This window comes from Larus michahellis, chromosome 4 (assembly GCF_964199755.1).
Source record: "Larus michahellis chromosome 4, bLarMic1.1, whole genome shotgun sequence".
NCBI lineage: Eukaryota > Metazoa > Chordata > Aves > Charadriiformes > Laridae > Larus > Larus michahellis.
Window position 1 is genome coordinate 66,409,383 of NC_133899.1, and position 23,908 is coordinate 66,433,290.

Consider the following 23,908-nt stretch of genomic DNA (forward strand, 5'->3'; position numbering starts at 1 on the left):
GTCCCATTTGCTCCAGATGAGTTAATAATTACCCAGGCTTTGCAAGCACAGTTGGTGATGGTCAAGGCTTTGCAGTGTGCAGCCTGCGTGTGGGCAAACGCCATTGGGGGTGGGTGAATCTCCCTGGGTGTGCTGCCCACGGGTCCTCACCGCGCTGCAAAATCACACCCTCTCGCCAGGCAAACAGATGGAACTGAGCACCGCTACGGCTTTTTACACCAAATACACACAATGTGTGATCTCGGTAGCCTTCTTCCAAACTCTCTAAGATGGGCACTTGCAATGAAGTCAAGACTCGTGTCCTGCCTGGCTTTGGCGCTGACGAGTGCTGCTCAACTGCTCCCTTGATGGTTATACTTAGACAAAACACTTTTTGAGGGACAACCTGCCTCTTAACGCTATTTGTGCATGGTGATTAGCACAATGGGTGTCCACAGCTAGGATCTGAGCTGATGTTATAATGTACATAAATAATAATCCCACCAGTCTCATTTTCAAATCCCCCGTTATAAAACACCATGGACCATAGACGCAGTGACTTGTCTCAGATCCCACGTATGTCTCTGGCAAAGCACAGAACTGGACTCTGGTCTCTGACCTCCTGCTGCCATAAGCAAACCTCTGGAACCATCATTGGTTTCCAGTCAGAAAATGGAGGGTGTTCTCCAGAGCAAGGATCTGCAACATTAAGGGCTGATGACTGGGGCATTTAAAACAGGGCTGTTCTTTAAAAGGAAAGATCTAAGAAAGTATCTTCAGATCCAAACCACATCAGGATAATCAGACTGAAATCAGAGAAGAATGTTAGCCAGTGCCACAAACAAACAAGTATCCAGACAGCCACAGTTGTTTGGCCAACACTAGAAAAAATATTTACAAACTTTGGCAACAAAATCAAAGCTGACAATGGTCATCTGCTTCAGGGTCAAACCTTCCACGGGCTTTTTCGGCATTTTGTTCTAGATCCAAATATAACCCTACCACAGCCTCTAATGACTGGACTACTTGAGCAGTTTATGTAAAACCTAGGGGAATAAAACTGCCAAAAATACCCTGTCCTTGGGGGAATGGACTTTTTCTTCCTCACTGTATCGCCCATATTACACTGTGTAGGCTACATAAACTTAAAAATCTGTAGGAGCATCACCCATAACGGAAAGATTTCTAAGTCTATGTATTAGTTCTGCTCAACCATTATCAGAACACCTCTTCTGTTACAGTTTTGGTTTTAGCCCCTTAGGAAAGGTCACAAAGTCCTCGGTATAAATGATGTAAAATAATAAGCACTGAAGCAATTTTGGCACCAATAGGAGTTGGTGGGATGAATGAGTACTTGATTCGAGGCCCCATTAAGTGCTGACATGTTTACAAGCCACACTTTATTAGCGAAGGTACCAGGAATTTGGCAGTAGGGAAGTCTGAATTTGTTCAAGACTAGTAAGCCGAATGCACTCCTTTTAGACTATAATTCTGCAGTCTGGCTTTCTCATATGGAACTGTACAAACTGGAATACGAACTCAAAGCAGAGGAAAACTTTTACCAGCAGCCTTGCATGACTCTGATACGTCTGGCAGGGGTTCACAGCCAAAACCGCAGCTGTTCTCTTCTCAGTTATTGGGATCCAATGGGCTCCCAACACTCCCAGCCAACAGGCTTTCCAGCGCTGAATGTCACCTCTCGGAATCGGAACGTGCAGGCGAGGTCACAGAAGGGTGGCGGTGGCAGGATGTGGGGTTAGGGTGGCCACAGGCTCCGAAGGGCTTTCTTATGACACCTGGCCAGCTCCTGCAAGTGGAAAATGGGATTCTCTTGTTCACAAGCAGTGTAAATCAAGAACACAGATCTTACAGGTGGCACCATTCCTCCTGGAGATTTTTTAATTGTAGCCAAGTGGCTGTGCTTTTTGCGTGTAGGTGTGAGGAATTTAACAGGGTCTCGGAGATGGCTGTGAACTCTTCATTTACAGAAGAGAAAAACCAAATGAATCCGCTGCTCGCTGGTGGTGAGATGGAGAATGAGTCTGAGAAGGACACAGGTGCGCCATTTAGTTACCAGCAAACTCACTTCAGAATAGTTGGGAATGGCCAAAGGAAAATCTCCAGCACTCAAGAGGGACACAGGTTGCTGCAGGCTGATCACCAGGTGGGAAGGCTTCCCTTCCGCATGCCAGGCAGCAATGAGGAGAAACAGGGTGCCAGTGCCCTGAGACAGGAGCTGCCATCCAGGAGCAGCTCGGAAAAAGTAAAATGCATCAGAAGAGGGCTTGTCAGTACCAGCTGCCAGGCAACTCCACCCAGCTGCCCCTAATTCCTACAGGAGATGTTGGAGCTCAGCACTTTCTGAGACCAGATCCCGTTTGAGCCCTCCATCGCCCCAAAGGACAGGCAGGGATCGAGGGGCAGAAGAGTTTTCTGAACCAGCTGCTGTCAGGCCATGCTTGTGCATAGCAGAGTCCGGCTCCGGGTCTGCTCGCAGCATTTTGGCCTGACTTCCTAGCTTAGCATAACGCTTCCTCGCAAAACCCAAAGCCTTCTTTGGCCTGTCACTCAGTCATTACAAATTAATTTCTTATTTTCCTTCATAATGCAATTACTGTAAGGTAGTCAGTTATGTGGGACAACTTCTCTCTTTGGTTCTTATTTTTCTGTATTTAAATAGAATATAATGCAATTTATGAAGTGTTACATAATAATTTTCCCTAATGGTTGTTCTAATAGATTATATGCTTTATCAGATATTTTCCATTGTTTCAAAATATTTGTCTAAATATCCTTTCTTTTTTTTTGTAAAGGTAGCTCTGGGGGGTTTTCTGATCCAGCAATAATAATTCATTGCCTATTTGGGATTAGTCGCTTTTAAATAGCTTTTCTGCAAACAAGGTTTCTGCTCTTGGCTATGAACTCATGAAACTTTCACTCCTTAAGTGGGATCTGACAAAATTAATTACCTGCTATCGAGCCCAAACAATTATATTAAAATTAGTATTTCTCATGGGTTTTTGACACTATTAAAAAGTATTATCACTAGGAAATACCTGGTCAGTTAATAGTTGGTTGGCATTTTCCCTTACATACTGGATTAAATAATTGTGGGAAAAATGCTGGCTGAATTTGACTGACAGTAGCAGTGAGGAGAATGGTATCATTGTTAATCCTACCCTATTCCAGAGGCAAAATGTTGTCAAAATGTTTGGTTGGTTTGCTTTTTTCTTGGTCTAAATTATTTATATTAGGATGGAGAAAAAAAAATATGCATTCTATTTCTTTTTTTCCACAGATGTCTAACATATTTGTTTATAATTTCTCTAAAAGTCTTTTGGTATCCACAGTGGCATGGCTTAAAATAGGAGATAAAGATGCGATATTCTTGACCAGGTGACCAAGCTAAGGCACACACAGTTTTTTCCAAACCACAATAAACCTAATTTCTCAATTTTTCAATAAACGACAACATTTAGGATATTAATTCCTAAATACTTTGCTCAGATACAAAGTCACGTGTCTCATAGCTGTTTCTTCGTAGATTCCTTCAACACTTAATACTCCCAAATTAGTACAATCATAGTTTGACACATCACTGAATTAACTGATTCCTTACAGAATGTAAAAAAAAATACTTATATTTGAGCATTTACATTTGTATCATTTTGTCTGCATACTGCAAAATACTATGTTCCATTTCATGAGTTGCCCCAGTTGAGCTGTTATTCTGATGTATTTCTTACGCCAGATGTTTAGAATGAAAGAAGTGAGGACAACCTTCCTTTCACAGCTGGAATTCCTTAGTATATATCAATTAGATTTTATCCTGGTGGAGAAGAAGAACAATTTGTTAAAATCTTCATCTGACCTTTGCTCCTAGTAATGAGTGATTCTAAGAGAGACCACTTCATTAGTTCAGTGCCACGAACTAGGACCTTGTTGCAATGCTAGGCAAAAGATAAGAAACATTTTCTCCACCCCACAGAGCTACTGAAGTATAAATTGCTATTGTGATTTATTGAGTATTTGTACAACACAAATGAGGGGACAACCTAAAGCAACGTACCCAGACAACAGGCATTGTTAACCTAGCACGAGAGGAGGGATTTGCAGTTATCTGGATGCATCCCTCACAAGTCACACATCAAAACATGGAGTGAGCTCCCCTCCTTACTCTTGGTTTGCGACTGGTAAAAGCCATGCATGAAGCAGGCTGACCAGAAAGCTGCGTCTGCAGCCCCAGCACTGGGGAAAGGAGAGGGTGACAAAGGAGTCGCCAGACCTATCACTTTCCACTGCATTGGTTTTAACACCAACAATCATGATTCAATGCTTTTCAAATTTTTGCTTGAATTACAGTATTATTTTCTGTATCAGTGCCAACTTCTATAGCTTCACAGCGATGGAGGGACCACTTCTGGATCTATCTCAGAAGGCTCAGCCCACACACTTGCAGGACTGGCTGACGTACTGGGCGCGTGACAGACACGTTATTGGGGGATGATACAGTCTGGATGGGTTTTGTATAGCATAGACAGTCCGTTCCCCAGAGTGGGAAGTTTATTTTCATCAGGATGTCCAGCACTGTAGAGCCATTAAGCAAAGAGGATCAGTGGGTACTATCATAATGTCCCAAATCTTTGGTTCTACTTGTTGGTTCCACTTGTCTCACGAGTTCTTTACATGGGATTTAGACCTATTTGTGCCCTTTCTTTTGTCTTTCTCACACTAAAGTAATGCAAGTAAACACATCATTTGAAAAAATAAAGTCTGGCAGAAGGAAAAGGTCTTAATCATAGAACCATAGAATCACAGGGTTGGAAGGGACCTCTGGAGATCATCTAGTCCAACCCCCAATGAAGGAGCTGCAGCTGCAGGGCTGGTTGAAATGCGGTGATGTGGGTGCCGGCTAGCCAGTCTTTCCCTCACATAGGTCTGAATGAACAGCCAAACTGCAAGCTCCATGTCACACATCAATGCTAAGTGACACCCAAGAAGGGTACAAAATTACAGGTCAACAGCCTGGAGCTCTAAAGGGAAATAAGGGGTAAGGGAAGAAGGTAGTAAAAGCAGAGACGGGGGATGAAAAGGAAGATTCAGAGTAGGAAAAAATATGTATTATGTTATTAGCCAGAAATTATTTTGGCAAAATTACTCTTCATTATTTTTTTATGGATTTATTCCTCTTAAAAAGGAATTTTCCAAATTCTCCTTCTCTCTAACTGTAAAATAAATTATGAATTGCGGGCAAGAGAAGCTGTATCACTTCCAGTGGGTCTAGTTACACTCAGTCCCAATATACAATAGCACTCAAACACTTTCTCTTCTGCCATGCTGGAAGAGTACTACAAAGCATTCCCAGTCTGATCACAAAGTCAGCCAACAGTGTCCTGCCTGTGTCTGGGGAAGTGTGAGTCAGTTCAGGACAGCTAGGAGGAACCAGCATGGGTTTGGCTTGTCAGTCGGTGGGGAAATGGGATAAAGCGGGGAAATTTGCTTTGCCCGGTGGGCTCAGAAATTGAGAAAGAGGAGAAAGGCAGCTCATGAAGGAACAAAGACCTAATGTGGGTCAACTGTGAGTCCCCCGCACACGGGCTGCAGAGTTTGGGGAACGCTCTTTCCAAAAGCTGCCAAGCCATGGCCGCTCTGCAGATCTGCAGCCCCAGAGCGAGTCCGTCCCCACACCAGGGCCAGCACTGCATGAGTACACAATGCACAGGGAGCGGCAGGCATGAAGTGGGGCTGGGAAAGGGGTGCATCTGCAGCATGTCAAAGAGGGGCATAGGCTTCAGTGGGAGGTCTGTCACATCCAGGGAATCACATCTCTGCTGGGCTTGCATTGACAAAATGAATCTGTTTGGATAGCAGACCAGAATGAAGAGGCGTCCAATACCAGTGAGTCTCCAGTGTCTGTGTCGCTGGCTGACGCCTCAGCAGAGAAGGACATAGAAGGCTCTGACACCGACCTAGAGATTGAAGGTGAATGTTTTCTGACCATGTGCCCTCACTAGCCTTTCCCTTACAGTCAGAGCTGCACCTACCAACTGGTATGTAACCGAAATGGAGACCAAGGACACACCTCTGCCAGGGTCCTCATAACCACACATAATCTGGCAATTCATAAAGGGGGGAGGGGGGTAAATTTCCCTCTAGAATCATAGAATCATAGAATTGCCTAGGTTGGAAGGGACCTTTCAGATCATGTGGTCCAACCATCAACCTAACTCTGACAAAAACCATGACTAAACCATATCACTAAGCAATAGAATCATAGAATTATAAGGGCTCTCCCTTTGATGTCAAGCATCTTCCTTCAGCTGCTTTCTGTAGACCATGGCTATTCCTTTGTTCCTTCTTCTCTCCTCTAGTCCCTAGTAACCAACATTGCCAGACCAGCCTGCTGCCTGGGCAGCGGGAGCAGCTAGCTGAAACCAGGGGTGGGACCAAGGCTCTGGTTTTGTGCTCCCGATGAAACACTGCATAACAATTGTGGTCTGTGTACCATAGGTTTGCCACAACTGTCCTAGCCTTTTCTGGTGTCTCTCCTCTTATCTCCTGCCTAGTGAAGTCAGTCCTCTGGCTAAACAAGCCTTGCACTCATTTTCGTAGCAGTAGGATTTGACCATAATTTAGGATAAGAAATTTTTAACTTATTATAAATGGAAGGAAAATAAAAAAAAACCATAAGAATGCAAGAAAAAAAGACTGTTCTGTTAGAGGCCTCGGATTGAACTGGAAAATGGCTTTGACGAGAGGGGAATTTGTCTTGAGGTCAGACCATTGAATGCATATAACAACATCGAGAAATATGAGCTCGAAGTATGGGGTTTGATGAAGGAATTCCAAATGACAGGTTTTTGTGGAAATACAGCCGCCAGCTGCACTGATATGTCTCACTGCAGCTGTGTCAACAACACCCAATGGCCAAGATGAGAATGCTGGGATTCTTTCTGCTGGTTGTAAGCCAAAATGTTCTGAGCTGCCCTAGCTCTGTTGGCAATATCATCTGTGTGCTTCAATTAAGAGTTTTAAGGAAAAAAAAAAAAGATGAAAATGTTTCTGCCTGATGTCAAGAATTCTCAATTACACCAAGAAAGGTTTAGTCACATTGCAGACTGGTGAGAAGCTACAGCAAGTCACTGGATGCCAAATGGAGAAGCAAGGAGGATACATTAACTCTTGGAGGTCTCGGATAAAGGGCTGGGGAGAACCAGGGGGGCGATAACCCTTTAAGAGTAAAACCCTATTGTTGTTGCATAGTGTTAATTTTATTAAGTTACTTAATTTATTTAAAAGAGAAGGGAGGATACTGAATGCACCACTCATCAATACACATTTTCTCTGTAGATCCTGAGAAGACCTTTGTGTACATTATGGGCACAGAGCTGTACCTGGAAGCATGCAGGCTGATGGAGGTGGTGCCTGTCTCACACTTTATTCAGAACTTGGCCAAGCCTTATATAAACCTGAACCACCGTGGTCTAGGACCCAAAGGTGTCAAAGCCATTGCTATTGCTCTGGTGGTGAGTAGCCAGTAAGAGTGGAGCCACTGTTCTCAAGAACGATAGCCATTTTAGGACTCTCTCAGGCCTGGAAGCCATCACTGAGTACACAGTGTGGGCAAGAAAGTCATATATCTTCCCCATAGGAGCTCTGAGCATCCCTAATGTTTCTAATCCCCTGCACAGGAAAGTCTTGTGTGGCAACTGCTGGCCCTTGCTAGAGTTACCCCCAAAAGCAAACTGATGCTTTTTCATGGGACACAAGTCCCCAGTGCTCCTAACCCCTACAGGGCCAGAAGTAGGGCTGGAGGGTTTGCTATCCCAAACTCTGGGTCCTGCATAGGGATGTGCTACACTCACCAATGGACAGGCCCAGGATGCTTGAATTGGAGCTTGGATCTGAACCTGGGTCTCCAGGCTGGCAGAAAGCAATGGAAAGTCCTACCCACTCAAAACCTCTCCAAAAAAGCATCTCTCTTGTATGCCAACTCCCACTGCCATGGCTCTGCCACGTCCCCTGATCACTGTCCTACTCAGCACCTGGAATGCTTTCTGAGGTTTGGAGGAAATGTCCAATGTCTGTTGAACTGAGGAAACTATCCCCTTCGTTAACTTTTCAGCAGTTTTTTGTGTGTCTTTGTTTACCTTTGTGTCTTCCCAGTCCAATACAACCATCACCCATCTAGAGTTGGAAGACAACTGCATTCTGGCAGAAGGAGCCATATGCATAGCAGAGGTGCTACGAGAGAATTCCTCCCTTCAAAAACTGGTACCCAATCTGACATAGTTTGTAGCCAAAATTATTGTTCACCAAGTTCAATCATCTAACAGAAAACCAATTCGTTCCATTACGATTTTAACCAAATAACCATTGTTCCCATGCAAAAATATTCACATTCTGAGAGTCATGATATTTTATGCTGCTCCATTTTTAAAAAGTACAAGCTTCTGAAAAGCAGAAGTGTGCATGGAATGGCAGTCTGGTGAGTCTCGAACTGTTCTCTTCTTTAGCAGATGTGACAATAATTACCATAACTAAGTCTTTCTAGTTCATGCTTAGCCAACGGAAAAAATGTTTTGGTTAGGAACTTTCATTCTCCAATATGACATGGGGAAACTTTTCTAAATAGATTAAGGGAATAATGCAAAACTTTCAGTTAGGAACTGGTAGGAATGTTCCTTCGATCTGAAACTGGGGTATACAAAATGCATTTTGATAGTCTATGGGATCTGTGTTACACTGGAAGAAAAGATTCTTGGCCAAATGCCTCTTGCTCACTGAAGACAAAGACCTACGTGAAACTTGTGGCTGTAGGGCTTTATTCCTGCTAGGAAGGATACAGGGTTAGACGAACCTATAACTCACATGTTAATTACTGTCTGGCTGTCATTTCTCATATTGCTCATCTTGCATTATTCCCTTGATAATTTGAGCATTAAGACGACAATAAAGCTAATTCATTCTTTGCACTTACCCTTTTTATCCTCCCTTCTTTCCTTCCAGAACATCTCCAATAACAACCTAGACACAGCAGGAGCTAAAGCCATTGCCAGTTTGCTTTTGGATAACATGTCCAGCCTCCATGCTCTTCAGCTCTCAGGTGGGCCGTATGTAACAGTGATGGCGGTGGAAGTGAAATAACACGTGTGTCATTCCAGTCTCTCATCCTGAGAATATTTGTCAGATTTTGGGCAAAATCAGTCTCTCAGGTATGTCTCTGATGGGAACCCAGAGTAACAGTGGAAATCCAGATTTATAGTGATGTGATTAAATATTTGGCTGGTTCAACCTCCAGCACCTCTGAAAATCAGTCCCTGACTAGAAACTTAGGTAAGTGCTGGAGTTTGTCCCACATCCTGGGGTAATTCTACTCTATGGAGTGAAGTGCAATAATGACTAACTTCTTACAGCCTGATTAACTGGAGGTTCCACCTAAAAGCACAGCTTTCTGCAGACCCCTGTACAGGACCAAGGGAGAGATCAGTGCACTGTTAACATACTTTTCCTCCCCAGGAAACAACTTTGGAGAGGAGACTGCACCATACTTTGCTGAGGCATTAATGGTGAGTTACCTGAAATCCAAGGTCATTTGCAGCCCTGGCTGTATAACAGGCTCTCCTCATCTTGAAGCTGCTGCTCGCTTGGCATGATTTCACTTGGCAATGCCCATACGATTTCCTGGCATAATTCTGCTAAGTGCCTCTTGCTTACTTCAGAAATGAGAGAGGCTGGGAGGACACAGAGCAGGATGAACTTCATTAACGTTTTCTCAAGACAGCTGTGTGAGTCTGGCTGAGAGAGAAACCTTCAGGACTGCGTAACGGAACAACAGAACAACATCTGGGTGACAGAAAATTTTCAAGGAGCATAAGTAACCCAACTTCCTGTCACTGTGCAATTCTCCAGTAAAAAGAAGACGCTTGACTTCTCTGGTTAATTCCTGCCTCAAAGCCTCTGCATCATTCGGCACCACCAGAAGCTGCCCTGAACAAAGGCCTGGACCTGATATCCGAAAATGCTCTTGGTCAGGGTGCAATGGTGGGAGTGAAACGGGGGCAGGACCAGCAATGCAGGATGTGTTGCAGGCCAGACATGAGCTGCGTGAGGGAAGTTTGCACAACACAAAATCCCATTGCTTTTGCTGTTTTGGGAAGATAAATGCTGTGATGTTATATGCCTGACAAAGCTTTGTTTTGGGACATGCAGTGCCACAGTCTCCGTGCTGGTGATCTCCCATGCACTAAAGTGTGTCTGATATCCCTCTGTTTCAACCCCATGTGGGGGCCTTGGGGCGGCAGCTGGTTACAGCTGGCTGGAAGATCTCATTGTCTCTGCACATTTGTCTCTCTGCAGGGCAATTACCAAGTGAAGGAGCTGGATCTCAGCCACAACGAGTTCTCTGAGAAGGGAGGCCAGCTCCTGGGACAGATGCTTGGTAACTTAATTTATTACTCCCACAAAGCCAGGAGTGCAGGCACTGGGGGACTTGATAGCATCAGCACAGTGTACATGTATTTCCTTCTCCAGCAAAAATGCCCCATGACCTGGTGGGTCACTACAAAGGATGGGGCGCCCAGATTTAGAGCTTTCTGCCGGGTCCACAGGCTTGCCCTCATCACCACAGGTGACTCCAGCCACTATGACCAAGGTATCAGAACACAAATGCAGGGAGAGAAACCACAGTAACAGAGCAGTCTGGGTCAGAGAGAAGAGGCCTGAAAGAGAAGTCCCTCAGGGAGTATAAAGCAGAAAACTGCATTTTATTAAAATCTAATAGGATCAGAACTGTTGCTTGTTTTAAGCTTGCTTTTTTTTTTTTTTAATTACAAAGTTCAGGTGGGATTTCAATTTTTCTTAAGTAGCCCAGACCCTAATGGTTTGAGCCATTGCACAGCAAGCAGCAAGGGAAACAGATTAGGAAGAAATAAAATTAAGCTGCCTAATTTATCTGTTCAGACAAAATGTGCTATTAGCCCTGGAAAGGGAAAGCAAACAAAACAGTTACTGTGCTTCAGTAATCTCAGGTGCTGTTAGTGCACTGGGAAAGACGAATGAATATCTGATGGCTCGTCTTCCCTCTGAATGTCCAACATGCCTGCTACCATAACAGCCACAAGCCTGTTCTGTGGGCATCCAGTGTTAACACAAAGCCTTCAGTTTAATTAACGCTTTCCTTCTCCTGGTTCAGTATTTCCACTGATATGAGCCTCTTTCTAATTACAGTTCATGTCTTTAAAAGATGGATCAATTAAAACTGCAGGGAGGACAAGGCACTGTGCCCCTGTATTGGACAAGCCTGCAGGCAACGCAGAGATCAGTCCTAAAACTTGTGACCTTCCTCACCCAGAAAAATGCCTCTCAAAACCTAAAGGTCTTACAGCTTTTCTCTCCTTCCAGCTCACTTGAGGCATGAGTAGCAGAGATTACTGCAGAATCTGTTACTTTTCTGTTTTGTTTCTTAAAGGAATATTTTTAAGTCAGCTAAACTCACCATCTGCCTCCATCCAACCTCCCATCCATGGAAAATCTGGATAAGAAATTCTCTCTGAAAATGAGAAGCAAGTGTTGGCAGCAAGTGCTGCCCCTCCCAGTGTCGCAGTAGACACAAATTAATTCACACATACCCTGCTCTAAGTAGAACTTACACTGCGAGGTGTGCTATGCATGTGAATTGGCACTGGCACATATACAGCTGGGCACAGCTACCATATGAAGCTGAATTCCTCTCTTCTGCTAATCAAATATACGCAGAGTGAGTCTTGATATTTTAGATGTGTCAAGGAGAACCCAGCCATTTTTCACAGTGAGAAACACAGACAGTGTCTATTAATATAAGAAATTCTCCCTCTCCCTACCTTCCTCCTTCACAACTTATTTTTTGATTAAGCCAGGAAAAAAAAAACCCGTGTTCCCTTTCTGCTTGTGATCAACAGCCCATTCTCTGTTCTTTGCATGCTGTGGACAGCAAAGACTCTGTAGGTACAGGTTCCTCCTCCTGCAATCAATGAAGGCTATTGCTGCATCCCCAGCAAACTTTCTCTGAACCCCCAGCAATCTTTCTCTTAGTCCCTAAGTGTGTGTCAGCAGCTGTGTCCCGACTACTCTCATGAGCTAACATCTCAGTTTCTGTCTCCTAGCCAGCAACACAACACTGGAGATTCTGGACCTGAGCTGGAACCACCTGTGGAGGAAGGGGACAGAAGCACTGGGCAGAGGTCTCAGGGTAGGAATGCCCCTGTTTTGTGATACCCTTCACAGTGATTATTACCAGGAGCTGCTTGAAACACTGATTGGAAACTCAAATCCCTGATGTCTGAGCAGGATTCAGTAGCCCTAGCAAGGCTCGTCCTACTGACAGTGGCAGTAAGCAGCATGAGAAAGACCAAAGCAGTGAGTAGGTCTGTTGACTTACGTAGATGGAGAAACCCTGGTGACATTGCAGAGATGTTGGATTCATTGGGATGCCTGGGTGTGACTTGGGGGATGCTCCTGTCTCAGCCAGGCAAGAAAGGATAGAGTGGTACAGAAGATGGGCATGCAGTAGCTAAGATCCCTCTTCTTCTCTCCCTGGAGGGCAATGGTACACTGAAAATACTCAACCTTTCTTGGAATGGTGTTGGCAATGAGGGAGCGCTGGCCCTAGGAGAAGCTCTCAAAGTCAATAAAGTGCTGGTTCACCTGGATATCAGCAACAACCAGATCAACAACGAGGGAGCCAAGAAGCTCTGCAGGGGCCTTGAAGTCAATGGAAAACTCCAAATCCTGAAGGTAAAATAAAGACCAGGCATGACTGGAGGAATAAACAGAGGGAGTAGAAAGATCTCAGTCAGGAGGGACAGAAGACAGAGGTGAGCTGTCTGAGCTAGAACTGGAGGAAATTAATATTGCTCTGCGTTGAAGGTGAGAAGAGCAGAAGGAAATTCTATCCCGTGAATTTCTTCCAGGGCAACTAAGTTCCACTCTTCCCTCAAAAAACCCCCCAAGGACTGGCTTGGCATAACCCCACACCCATTATCACCCCAAAGTGTCCTATCACCTGTTACTTGGGAGAAGAAAGCGATCCCCACCTCACTACAACCTCCTTTCAGGTAGTAGCAATAAGGTCTCCCCTCAGCCTCCTTTTCTCCAGCTCCAGCACCTCAATGTCTTCCTTCTAGTGAGGGGCCCAAAACTGAACACAGTATTTGAGTGTGGCCTCACCAGTGCCGAGTATAGCAGGACGGTCACTTGCATAGTCCTGCTGGCCACACTATTTCTAATACAAGCCAGGATGCTGTTGGCCTTCTTGGCCACCTGGGCACACTGCTGGCTCATATTCAGCCAGCTGTTGACCAACACCCCCAGGTCCTTTTCCACCAGGCATCTGTCCAGCCACACTCCCCCAAGCCTGTAGCGCTGCATGGGGTTGTTGTGACCCAAGTGCAGGACCTGGCACTTGGCCTTGTTGAATCTCATACATACCATTGGCCTTGGCCCATCGATTCTGCCTGTCCATATCCCTCTGTAGAGCCTTTCTACCCTCAAGCAGATCAACACTCTTTCCCAACTGGGGGTGCACTCTATACCCTCATCCAAGTCGTTGATAAAGATATTAAACAGAACTGGCCCCAATACCCTGGGAAACACCACTTGTGACTGGCCGCCAACTGGATTTAACTCCATTCACCACAACTCTTTGGGCTGGCCATCCAGCCAGTTTTCTACCCAGCGAAGCGTACACCCTTCCAAGCCATGAGTAGCCTTTTTCTCCAGGAGAATGCTGTGGGAAATGGTGTCAAAAGCTTTAGTAAAGCTTAGGTAGACAACATCCACAGCCTTTCCCTCATCCACTAAGTAGATCATCTTGTTCATAGAAGGAGATCAAGTTAGTCAAGCAGGACCTGCCTTTCTTAAACCCATGCTGACTGGGCCTGATCGCTTGGTTGTCCTGTATGTGCCATGTAATGGCACTCAAGATGATCTGCTCCATAACCTTCCCCAGCACCAAGGTCAGACTGACAGACTGGCCTGTTATTCCCCAGAACCTCCTTCTGGCCCTTCTTGTAGGTGGGCATCACATTTGCCATCTTCCAGTCAGCTGGGACCTCCCTGGTTAGCCAGGACCGCTGATAAATGGTGGAAAGCAGCTTGGTGAGCCCCTCTGCCAGCTCCCTCAGTACCCTTGGGTGGATCCCATCCTGCCCCAAAGCCTTGTGTGTGTAAGTGGTGTAGCAGGTCGCTAACCATTTCCTCTTGGATTATGGGGGGTTCATTCTGCCCCCCATCCCTGTCATCCAGCTCAGGGCGCTGGACCAGGGAACAGCTGATCTTGCTATTAAAGGCTGAGGCAAAGACGGCATTAAGTACCCCAGCTTTTTCCTCATCCTTGATCACTATGTTTCCCCCACATCCAATAAAGCATGGAGATTCTCTTTAGTCCTCCTTTTGTTGTTAATGTATTTATAGAAACTTTTTAAATTGTCTTTTACAGCAGTAGCCAGATTAAGTTCCAGTTAGGCTTTGGCCCTTCTAGGGGCCAAATGCATACGTACATGTAATATGCATTTCAACCTAAGGCAAAGGTTCACACTGAAGTTTGTGGGTGGGCAAGAGTATGCCTTTCTCAGTGTGTTAATAATTTGATAAAAATTTATTCAAACACAGGACAAACTGTCATTGTCATATCAGGGCAATGCCACAGCACTACCTAAAGGAGAGGAATATTATCAAGTCCTAGAAAAAGAAAGCCAAAACTGCCTTCTAGTAAACTAGGCATCAATAATTCTGGAAAGGGCAAAACTGAATGGCTAGCCAAGATGACTTCAGGGGTTAGAGTTGAGAGCTAACATATCTTGTCAATCCCAGATCATTCTCTAGGAATTCATCTCAGAAAAGTCAGCTTGCTTAAGAGCTGCATTCTTGGCTAGATCTAACATCACCATCCTGAGAGTCTGAAAATGGCAGTATGGTGGTTGAGGGGGCATCTTTAAAGCTGTTCAGGTAGGTGTGTCTTGGGACACCCCTGTCCTTGTAAATCACTGCAACCACTCTAGTCTTTGGGACTGCTGTTTTAGATTATGCAAATAAAAGCGTCTGTCTGCTCTTAACCCTACCTTACACCAAGGTATTCCTCTCTCTGTGTAGCTGCACAGATTGTCTTAGGAGCTGGTAACACAAAGGACTTAAAGGAGGAGCTTGAGCTCTGATCTGCTGTGCTGCTAAAAGGACCCAAGGGTATGGGAAATGTCCCGAGGGCACATCCCCATCCAGAGGGCCCTACTAGCAAGCACACATTCAAATGCAGTCCATTGCCTCAGCCTCTCCCCATCACATGACTGAATATAATCCACATCACATACTCCTGGGTGACAGATATAAGGGACTTGGTATGTGAAATTTCACACAAGGAGACAGAGAGAAGCTGAGAGGGCAACTCCACTAGGAAGCTGTATTGTAGAGTTTTGTGGGACAGAGACAAGAGGTTGTCAGATAACAGACAATCCCATCGAAAGGATTCACCGTTATTCTACCACCCTGCTGAAGAATGGGAAGTAAGGGTCATCCTTGAAGTTACAGCATGCCTTGTACCAGGGCATGAAATCCTCATTCTCACCATGTCTGGATCTATGTCTCTTCTTCTACAGATGGCAAATAATCCCCTGACCGTGGAAGGTGCCATTGAACTAGTCATATCTATCAGGAAGAACCCCCAATCCATGATGGAGGAGATCAACATCTCAGTAAGAGCTTATGTGCTGAAAAGCCTCCAGGACCATAAACAATACATTCTTAGGAACTGGGTGGATCACAGAGCTGCCTCCTGCCAAAACTGTTTTGAGACTTGCTGTTTGTTTCATTTATGCACAGCCATTAATAAAAAGAGGCTATTATTTGACAGCCCTTCTAGGAGACATGTGGAAATTACAGGACTTTGGTCTAGCTCTAGAGAGAGGTGCCTCTAGTATCACCGCATTTCACTCCCTTTCATTTTGCAATAGCAGAACAAGAACAAGGAGTGAATTCCTACTAGAGGATGAATTCTCTTCATCCCCTGAGCCATCTCCCTCCAGGGTAGCCTAAAATGCTAGATACTGTGAAGTGCTTTGATACCCCATCAGTATGTATGAAGAGTAGAAGATGGATGCCTCAAGGCATTGAAAGCAAAGCAATTTTATTAAAAAAAAAGAAAAACAAAAAAAACCCAAACACCCCAAAACATTAAAAGGCTGGTGTGGAAGGAAAAAAAAACATCAAAGCGGCCAAATCTTAGTATGCTACTGCGTAGCAAGTTGTGAACACGGCACATATTGTTGTAACCTCACGTGCTGCTTCTAAAATAGGAGACCCAGAAATGCTTCTGAGCTCCTGAGTAAGGGCAGGGCTTGCATTCCAGACCAGTGCTGGGGAGAGACCTGGCCATACACCAGTCCGCTCCTGGCCTTCCCATCCATGCAATGGTGCTTCATGGGAGCAGTTACAGAAAGTGTCAGGGGCCTCAGGGCCCTCCATCTACCTTTGGGACCATCATGGTTAAAAGAAAGAGCATTTTGACAAAGATTAGGTTTGGGAGTTGGAACATAAATAATATGTTCACACTTGAAACAAGCTAAAAAAACCTTCATGGGCAGTTTTGGAGACTGACGTAATGGGCTGTAATTAAGTTACATCTGCTTGTGTATCTTTGTCTTGTGGTTACTGTATTAAAGAAAGAAACTAAACCAAAGCAGAATAAATAATGTGCATCTATGGTCTTTCCTGAGATTATCGAGGGCTTTCAACAGACATCATCTGAAGAACAGGCATTCCTCTAGGGCAGGCAATTTTTCCTGCATAAATTAAGATCAAAGAGAATTATTTGCCAAATCTGCAAGGAGTCAGGGCTCGTTCTGCAAAGGAAAACTAAAACGGGCTGTGTGGGGGTAAAGGAGGACTTCATTACAGTATATGTGGTTCTGCTAGTTTTATTACTAATAACCTAAACAATTCATAAACTTGGAAAGAGTAATATATTTTAGCTAAATTCTGAGAAATTAAAGAAATTATTGAAATGCATTTATTTAAAAGGAGACACTCAAGGAATTTTGAGGCAAAGAGTTAATTAACATTAAGAATCTTCAGTCCAACCTAAATCTCACTATGCATTTCTGCTTTTTAGAGTTAACAGATGCTCTCTTCACTTCACCCTTCAAGAAGTCTAAATTACCTGGCATTTCACAAGATAAATGGTCAATGGCATAAATTTACAATGACATTTCAGTATCCCAATAACATGCTTGTAGGCAAACATCTAATCTGTCTGACAGACTTCATTCCACCTGCGATGTAGGGAGTCTTGCATTTCAATTCAGAGTATTTGCAAACATACAGCTCCAAAGATCTTATGCTGTCTTAAACCTTTAAGAAATTAGTAAAGGTTTTAATCTTTTATAGGAAACTTAAGGGAAGACATAAACAAAAGCCTCTTCTGCCCCTTTTCCTAGTGATAAATGTTTATCTTGACTTTTAAAGAATGAATAATTAATGTGTCTGTAAGAGGAATTTTGAATGAGGATCATATCTAGAAATCTTTGCCTGGGTTTGACAGCACCTAGCAAAGGCGAAGCAATAGAAAGGTACATTTTTAACAACAGTTCATTATTTCTGACAACATATCTAAGCATGACTGTTCCAAACATTCTTTTCATAATCTACTCTTTATAGGGTTTCAATTTGCAGATACTACCAAATACTTTACAGAAGTCATAAATCAACATAGCCAGCACACGCTCATGTTCACCAGCCCAGTGCAAAAGAAAATACCATTGTTTTTCTTTTCTGGACTGTGAACTGACTGTGTGAAAGATGCAGAAACGCACAAGCTGGCTCCCTCCAGGTGCTGCCTGACCAAGGCGCAGTTTCTTAGGCCAGACACGGTGCTTTGGCTATGCTGCTTCTGAGGTCCACTGGCTTTCTCATGGGGTCAAGCCCAGGCTGGCAAGCTTTGGAGAGAGCTGGCAGCCAGCAGGGCCAGCTCGAGATCTCCTGTGCTGAGTTCTGAGGACCAGGACATTCTGCTAGTGGGACTGGTACAGCAACATCTGACTGGCTTCTTCAGAGAGACACTCTGCATCCATAAAGCTGTTGGTGCTGAATGCAAGATAGTAAGCCCAGCCAGACCCAGACTCATGTCTTCGAGTAGTAACAGTCAAGAACTCCCTGCACAGTGGATCATAAGCTTCTAGATGGATCTTAAGAACTGTAGGTCTTAAGCTTCTAAAAAGAAGCTATAAGAAAGTATTGGGAGACTTTGTATATAAACTTTGGGAAAAATACAGTGCTTGATGCCTTGGGAACCTCCCACAAAGACAGAAAACAGAAGCTTTCATGAAGTTCCTGAACTGCCTTGAAATTTCCAACAATTAAATATATAACTAACATAATAAATGAACAATGGGAACATCATGGGTATGAACAAAATAATAATAATGTTTTTAAAAGATCAGTTAAGGCAAATGCAAGTTTGTCGTAACTTAAATTTAGAAGAATAAATTACAGTGACATCAACAATATTTGCATTGATAGTTCACTTTCTAATATCCCCAAACCCTAAATCAGGACACTGTGCTGCTGCCCATTCTTTATGTGCTAAACCAGAAAACTCACAGTGTGAGCTCTGAAATGCTGAGCTGTCACTACCCGGTTTGAAATTCTTCAGAAAAAACAAACGCCAAGTCTTGTACTGCCGACTGGAGCTTCCTATTAGGGTTACGCAATGAAACAGAGCTTTACCAAAAGTTCTTTTCATTTGGAGACACCCCAACCCTTTCCAGATAGGTGCATCTTTCTTGTCTGGGCTATAAAGCTACATTCCTGGACATACTAATAATTTTAGCCCTTAGATGATTTTTTTAATTATTTTTGCAGAACTCTATGGTACATTTTAGCCATTGACTGTGCAACTTACAATCTGCATCTTAACCAAATGGAGAGGAGACCCATGTAAAACTGTCTCAGGGATGAATATGAATCACTTGAATCACCTGGCATAAAAGGTCTTCAGTGTAGACATTTACGTGATTAATATATCTAGCTGCATTAAGCTAATTTCTACATAAATTGGTAGGCCCTTTTTTGTCTCAGACACTTGAAAAGAGAAAGCATAAGACTTATTTAGAGTCAGGCCTCCATGGGATTCCTGAAAGTGAAGAGATAGGAGAAGGCACCATCCTCGGGAGAGAATGGTTAATGTTGACTTTAGATGGATTTGTGAATACAAACAAGTCTTTGTTGTTCTTTGGGTGTCCACACTGACTGCACTCTCCTTCCTCCTATGTACCAGAATGTGTTGGTGGATGAAACTTTCATCAAATTGCTGAATTTGGTGTGTCAAACACGTCCTGAACTACATGTCATCTATGGTGAGATCGAAGGCTGTATCACCAAGATCCCCAAGCAGCATCCAAATCCCATGAAAGTGATTCAGGTGAGCTGCTGAATTTGGGTCCTGTACATAGTACACACACTCCCAGTATTTGGAGGGATGGAGGTTGGAAGGGGTAAGCTTTCTTCCAAGTGGGAAATTCAGCCAAGTTCCTTCAGAAAATTATATTCACAAAGACTGTCACAATGTTCACATATCTCAGTCCATGCAAACTGACTAAGCAAATCCTTTGATCTTCAGGAGAAGCTAATGTCTTGGGATCTGAAAGCACTGCAGCGGCGGGGGGGAAATCTGAATAGAAGGTTACTCACTGTGTAAAACACACCGATTTATTTCAAGTCTGATCCAAATGACTATCCATCCTCATCACAAGCCCAGCACAACAGCTAACTTTCATAGAACCCTTCACTGACAGTTGTGCTTTAGCATCAAAATTAATGTGCTTCATAAAAGTAGGATATGCCCTAAATAGAAATTAGCTTTTCAAGGTCTGTAATTTCCATGGATAGCAGCAGATGGTGCTGTCCTCCTTGCTGGAAGGCAATGCAAGCACTTGAGCACTGCTGAGTTAAATAACACACTTGCACTACCAACTTCACCGTGTTTCTTAGCTGCTGTGCAGATTTTTAGCTAATTGGGTGAGACTTTACTGTAGATATGGTTTCAGAGGAGCTTAAGCAAAAGCTTGGGCCGTTAGCTCACATCAGACAGTGCTGCTGTGCTTCGCAGCTAGTGACGCTCACACTAGCATGCTTTGCAGTTTTTAACAGCAGTTAAGGTACTCAGATGCATCTTCACTCAAACAGACAGAAATTCAGAGAAGATCAACTAAAGTGATCAGAGATCTGGGGGAGAGGACTGTCTCTGGACTAGACAGCCTAGCCAAGCAGTGGCTGCTGGGATAAGGACCAAATAAGCATATGCAATTATCAGAAGAAACAGGTTTACTACCGAGTCCCGTTCCAAGGTAAGGGGAGAAGGAGGTATAATTGAGAAGAATGGGATTAACCTGAACACAAGGATTTTGTTCTGACAATAGGGTGGCTGCACAAGGAGTTATGGACTGATATATCTCAGTGATAGGCCAAGGAAAGGCGGGGTGACAGATGGAAGAATAAGGGGAGAGCCAGAGACAGGTATGAGTACCTGTTGCATGGTTATGCCCATGTTTTATCTCTGCTTCTCTTAGAACTACTTGAAAGAGCGCAACCTACAACTCTGGGACTTTTTTAGGACTATTGACAAGGATGGAAACATGAAGATCCCTGTGGCAGCCTTCCGGAGAGCCATGATGCAGGTGTGCCTCTGGAAGCACAGCCAGGATGCTCTTCTGGCAGGGAGCTCCTCTGCTGCAGCACAGCCACCAGCCAGCCTTGCTGGTGACATTGTTCAGACCGAAAGGTTAAATTCACCCATTGCAAAAGTTGAACCGTGAACAAAAGTTGAGACCCAACAGAAATGCTATGACATTCAATAAATACCTCAGATGGCAACAGTGATAATGGATCAACTTTAGAGCATCACAGGCTTTATAAAATCACAAAGGTCAGCTGTTTGTATAGAATATACAGGATCTTGATAGATAATTACGTTACTGCTATGGGGAAGTAAAAAAGAGGCATTTAAACCCTTGCCTCTACACACTGAGTAGACAGTTCTCTTCCTGCCAAAACCACCATGATGCTCGGATTGAGGAGCAATAGTCAGCCAGCCATGATGCTGTTTTACCAAAAAAAATGCAAAATATTGTTATTTTAATCCTAAAAGAGTGAAATTGCCTCTCCAGCCCCACTCTGGATTTTTTCCATCCCTTCTTCCATGCACCAGGCCATCTGCTCACCTATTAGAAGATGACGGGTCCCAGTATGATATGGAGTATTTTTCTACTTGAAAATACCCAGGTTTGATAATATTTATCTTATCCTCTTAGCAATCAAGCATTCCACTGAATCGAGACCAAACTGAGGAACTAGTGCGCCAGTTTGACCAGAATCGGACAGGGGTTGTGGACTATAGGTGAGCGAGTGCCTTCACTTACTGTCCTGGCCTGTCTTTTTTTGGTTTGGCTCAACACCAAATAAACATATCCTTATTCACTTTAGAAAGCGAAGGCACATATGTTTTTGGCCAGTCCATTGCTTACCTAAGTAAAAGGTAAATGAAATAATACCTTGCATGCTTAGAAGCCCTGCTGAGTCAAACTACAAGTCAGTCTAATTTTTCTGTTTGATAAACTTGCTGTGAGAGCACGGGGATCTCAGAGCTGAATGGCATTTTCATTCATGCTCATAAGCCTGTGCGAGAAGCATCAGCTTAACACTGTCCTCCCCCTGAAGCCAGTGTAAGGCTTGCAAAGAAAGCATATCTGTGCCTTCAGACCTTTTCCTCCATCCTCAGGGATTCTCATTTTTTTTCCTTCTCTCTGATCCTTCTTCTTAGGAGACCTAGTTTTCCCTGGAAACCCACCTTCAAACTACAAAACTTTTCATTCTCTTGAAAGTGCTTCTTCCTTAGTGCCTGTAGCAATCATGTCCAAGTTCTGAGAGCCTGAGCAGTCAGCAGCAAACTCCTTGGAGGTTGTCAGTCGCTGCAGGCTAAACCGCTTGTCATTGGACCCAAAATTCTCCTTAGATTTCCCATCAGTTCTGACATGTGACTAGTCAGCTGAAAGCCGTATTAATCATGCCCAAATATTCCCATCCCTCAGGACATATTGATGGGTTTAAATATATGCTGTAGTCTAGTTTTAAGGCTAGAAGCAATGGGTCAGTTTTGCATATCTCTTCACTTCTTAGCTTCCTAATGTTTTCAAAGAGAAGCAAATTACTTTACTAGATCCGGTCTTTATTCCTTCTTATACATTGGTGCCATACTAAAAGCATCCATGCTCAGACGCTAGACAGGCTTTAGCCTGCTTAATCTTGAATCAGAGATTACATGGGGTTCCCAAGTACTTTAGGCACAAATTAGAGAACTGTGGTTAAGTAGTGAGCAAATTAGGTACCATTAAAACCCAATGGTCAGCAAAGACTTCATTTGGTGCTATTACTGCTGCTGAGTTGATATATGGGGAAAAAGAAGTACCAATATCTACTCTTATCTAGCTGCTTAATGCATTTTAGCACTGTAGAATGTGTGCTAGTGGTAATATTCATCCTACAGACAACAGCCAGAAGAGTTGTGACCTTTGCTGTCCTTACTGTTCCCACCTCAGGCTGTTTCCTCAAGGTCCTCTCAGCAGCTTTAAGATAGCTGACAAGGAAGGTTCACTTTACTAGATTAATATTGCTTCACCCTTTTTCTTTTCAATCAGTCACTTAAAAGAGCAGAAGCCAGCAATGAAGCCTGTGGAAGGGGAAATTGAGGAGGAAAAGAAGGAAGAGCCATAAAAATGAAGCAAGGAGGCAGGTCAGACAATGGAAGACTGTAGGAGAAATACTGGAAGAAAGCTCAGAGCGGCCCTGGTCTTGGGGAGGCCCAGCATTAGGGAGCTCAGAAAGTCTAAGTTATTGAATGTAGAAATAAAGTTGATGTTCCACTACACAGCAGGTCCCTATACAGTCTGGTCCTTTTGGTTGGGGGCAGAAGAGATTGGTCCTTTGGAGCTGGTTACCAAATCTGTCTCACTGCATGCTGACTACTGCTGGCTTATTTGCAGAGACAAACAAAAAGTGAGAATGAGGAAACCAAGAGAACTCATGACTTTTATTATCCCCTTTTGAGGGAGAGCAGATGGACAAAGAAAGACTGAAGGACGTGCTCTGCAGACAACCCCTACCAGACTTAGCGGTTCTGACACAGGGGTCTTTGCAAGAGGAGAATTAAATTCATACAAAAGTACAGCTAATGTTGCTCAAAACGTTATGGGTAATAAGAATTGTATTAAATATCTCCATGGGAAAAAATATGCTAGAAGTGTGGAAGCCATAACAGATTTTAAATGGCTCAGATACTAAACCGCTTTTTTTAAACCAATGTTTAAAAAAAAAGGAAAAGACTTCAACAACTCCTAAGAAAGAATGAAGGCCTCGTATATATTAATATTTCTACAGAAATAGAATTTATAAAATGTAAAAATACACAGATGAGCAGAGCCACAGGAAGTATATTTTGACATGTGCAACTGCCAATATAGACTATGCCACCAAGAAACTTAGAAAACTGGGAAATGTTGTCCCCTCTGGGAAGACCAGCCTTCAGTGGAAAGGAAAAGAAGCTGGTTACCATCTGGTAAGGCTCTGAGTGTTCCTGTGTGTTTCCCAGCAGAATAACCACCTGGAAAAAAATCTCTGAATTAGAGTTGGCTGGTGGCGGCACTGGTGGCTCCAGTGCCTCATGAGAGGTCAACATCACCGTTGACATGATGGTGCTGGTATAACTGCTGAGTAGTTATTCTCAGTACGCGACCAACTGCTGGGCTTTAACTCATTAGTCCAGCAGGTCTGTGCTCTCTGATGTCTGTGACTTCCAGAATTTGTGCCTGCAGTCAGTGTCCCCTTCACATATGGAGTATGTGGGGTTTGA

General features: G+C 43.8%; 1 protein-coding gene across 1 annotated transcript; it reads left to right on the forward strand.

Moving 5' to 3' along the window:
* Positions 1-1,942: 1,942 nt before the first annotated feature.
* On the forward strand, positions 1,943-22,773 carry LRRC74A (leucine rich repeat containing 74A). Its single transcript, XM_074586814.1, has 14 exons — positions 1,943-2,036; positions 5,851-5,961; positions 7,330-7,505; positions 8,146-8,253; positions 8,989-9,085; positions 9,499-9,548; positions 10,339-10,420; positions 12,123-12,208; positions 12,559-12,753; positions 15,609-15,704; positions 19,283-19,426; positions 20,574-20,681; positions 21,315-21,400; positions 22,698-22,773. The coding sequence occupies exons 1-14, from the start codon at positions 1,943-1,945 to the stop codon at positions 22,771-22,773; spliced, it is 1,509 nt and encodes a 502-aa protein (XP_074442915.1).
* The last annotated feature ends 1,135 nt before the right edge of the window (positions 22,774-23,908 follow it).

What these genes read in the sequence shown, in the direction of transcription:
- LRRC74A (XM_074586814.1), top strand. Translation starts at nt 1,943, where the DNA reads ATGGCTGTGAACTCTTCATTTACAGAAGAGAAAAACCAAATGAATCCG. An exon ending in CACCGACCTAGAGATTGAAG is followed by an intron (nt 5,962 to 7,329) that starts GTGAATGTTTTC and finishes TTTTCTCTGTAG; the next exon opens with ATCCTGAGAAGACCTTTGTG. An exon ending in CCATGCTCTTCAGCTCTCAG is followed by an intron (nt 9,086 to 9,498) that starts GTGGGCCGTATG and finishes TTTCCTCCCCAG; the next exon opens with GAAACAACTTTGGAGAGGAG.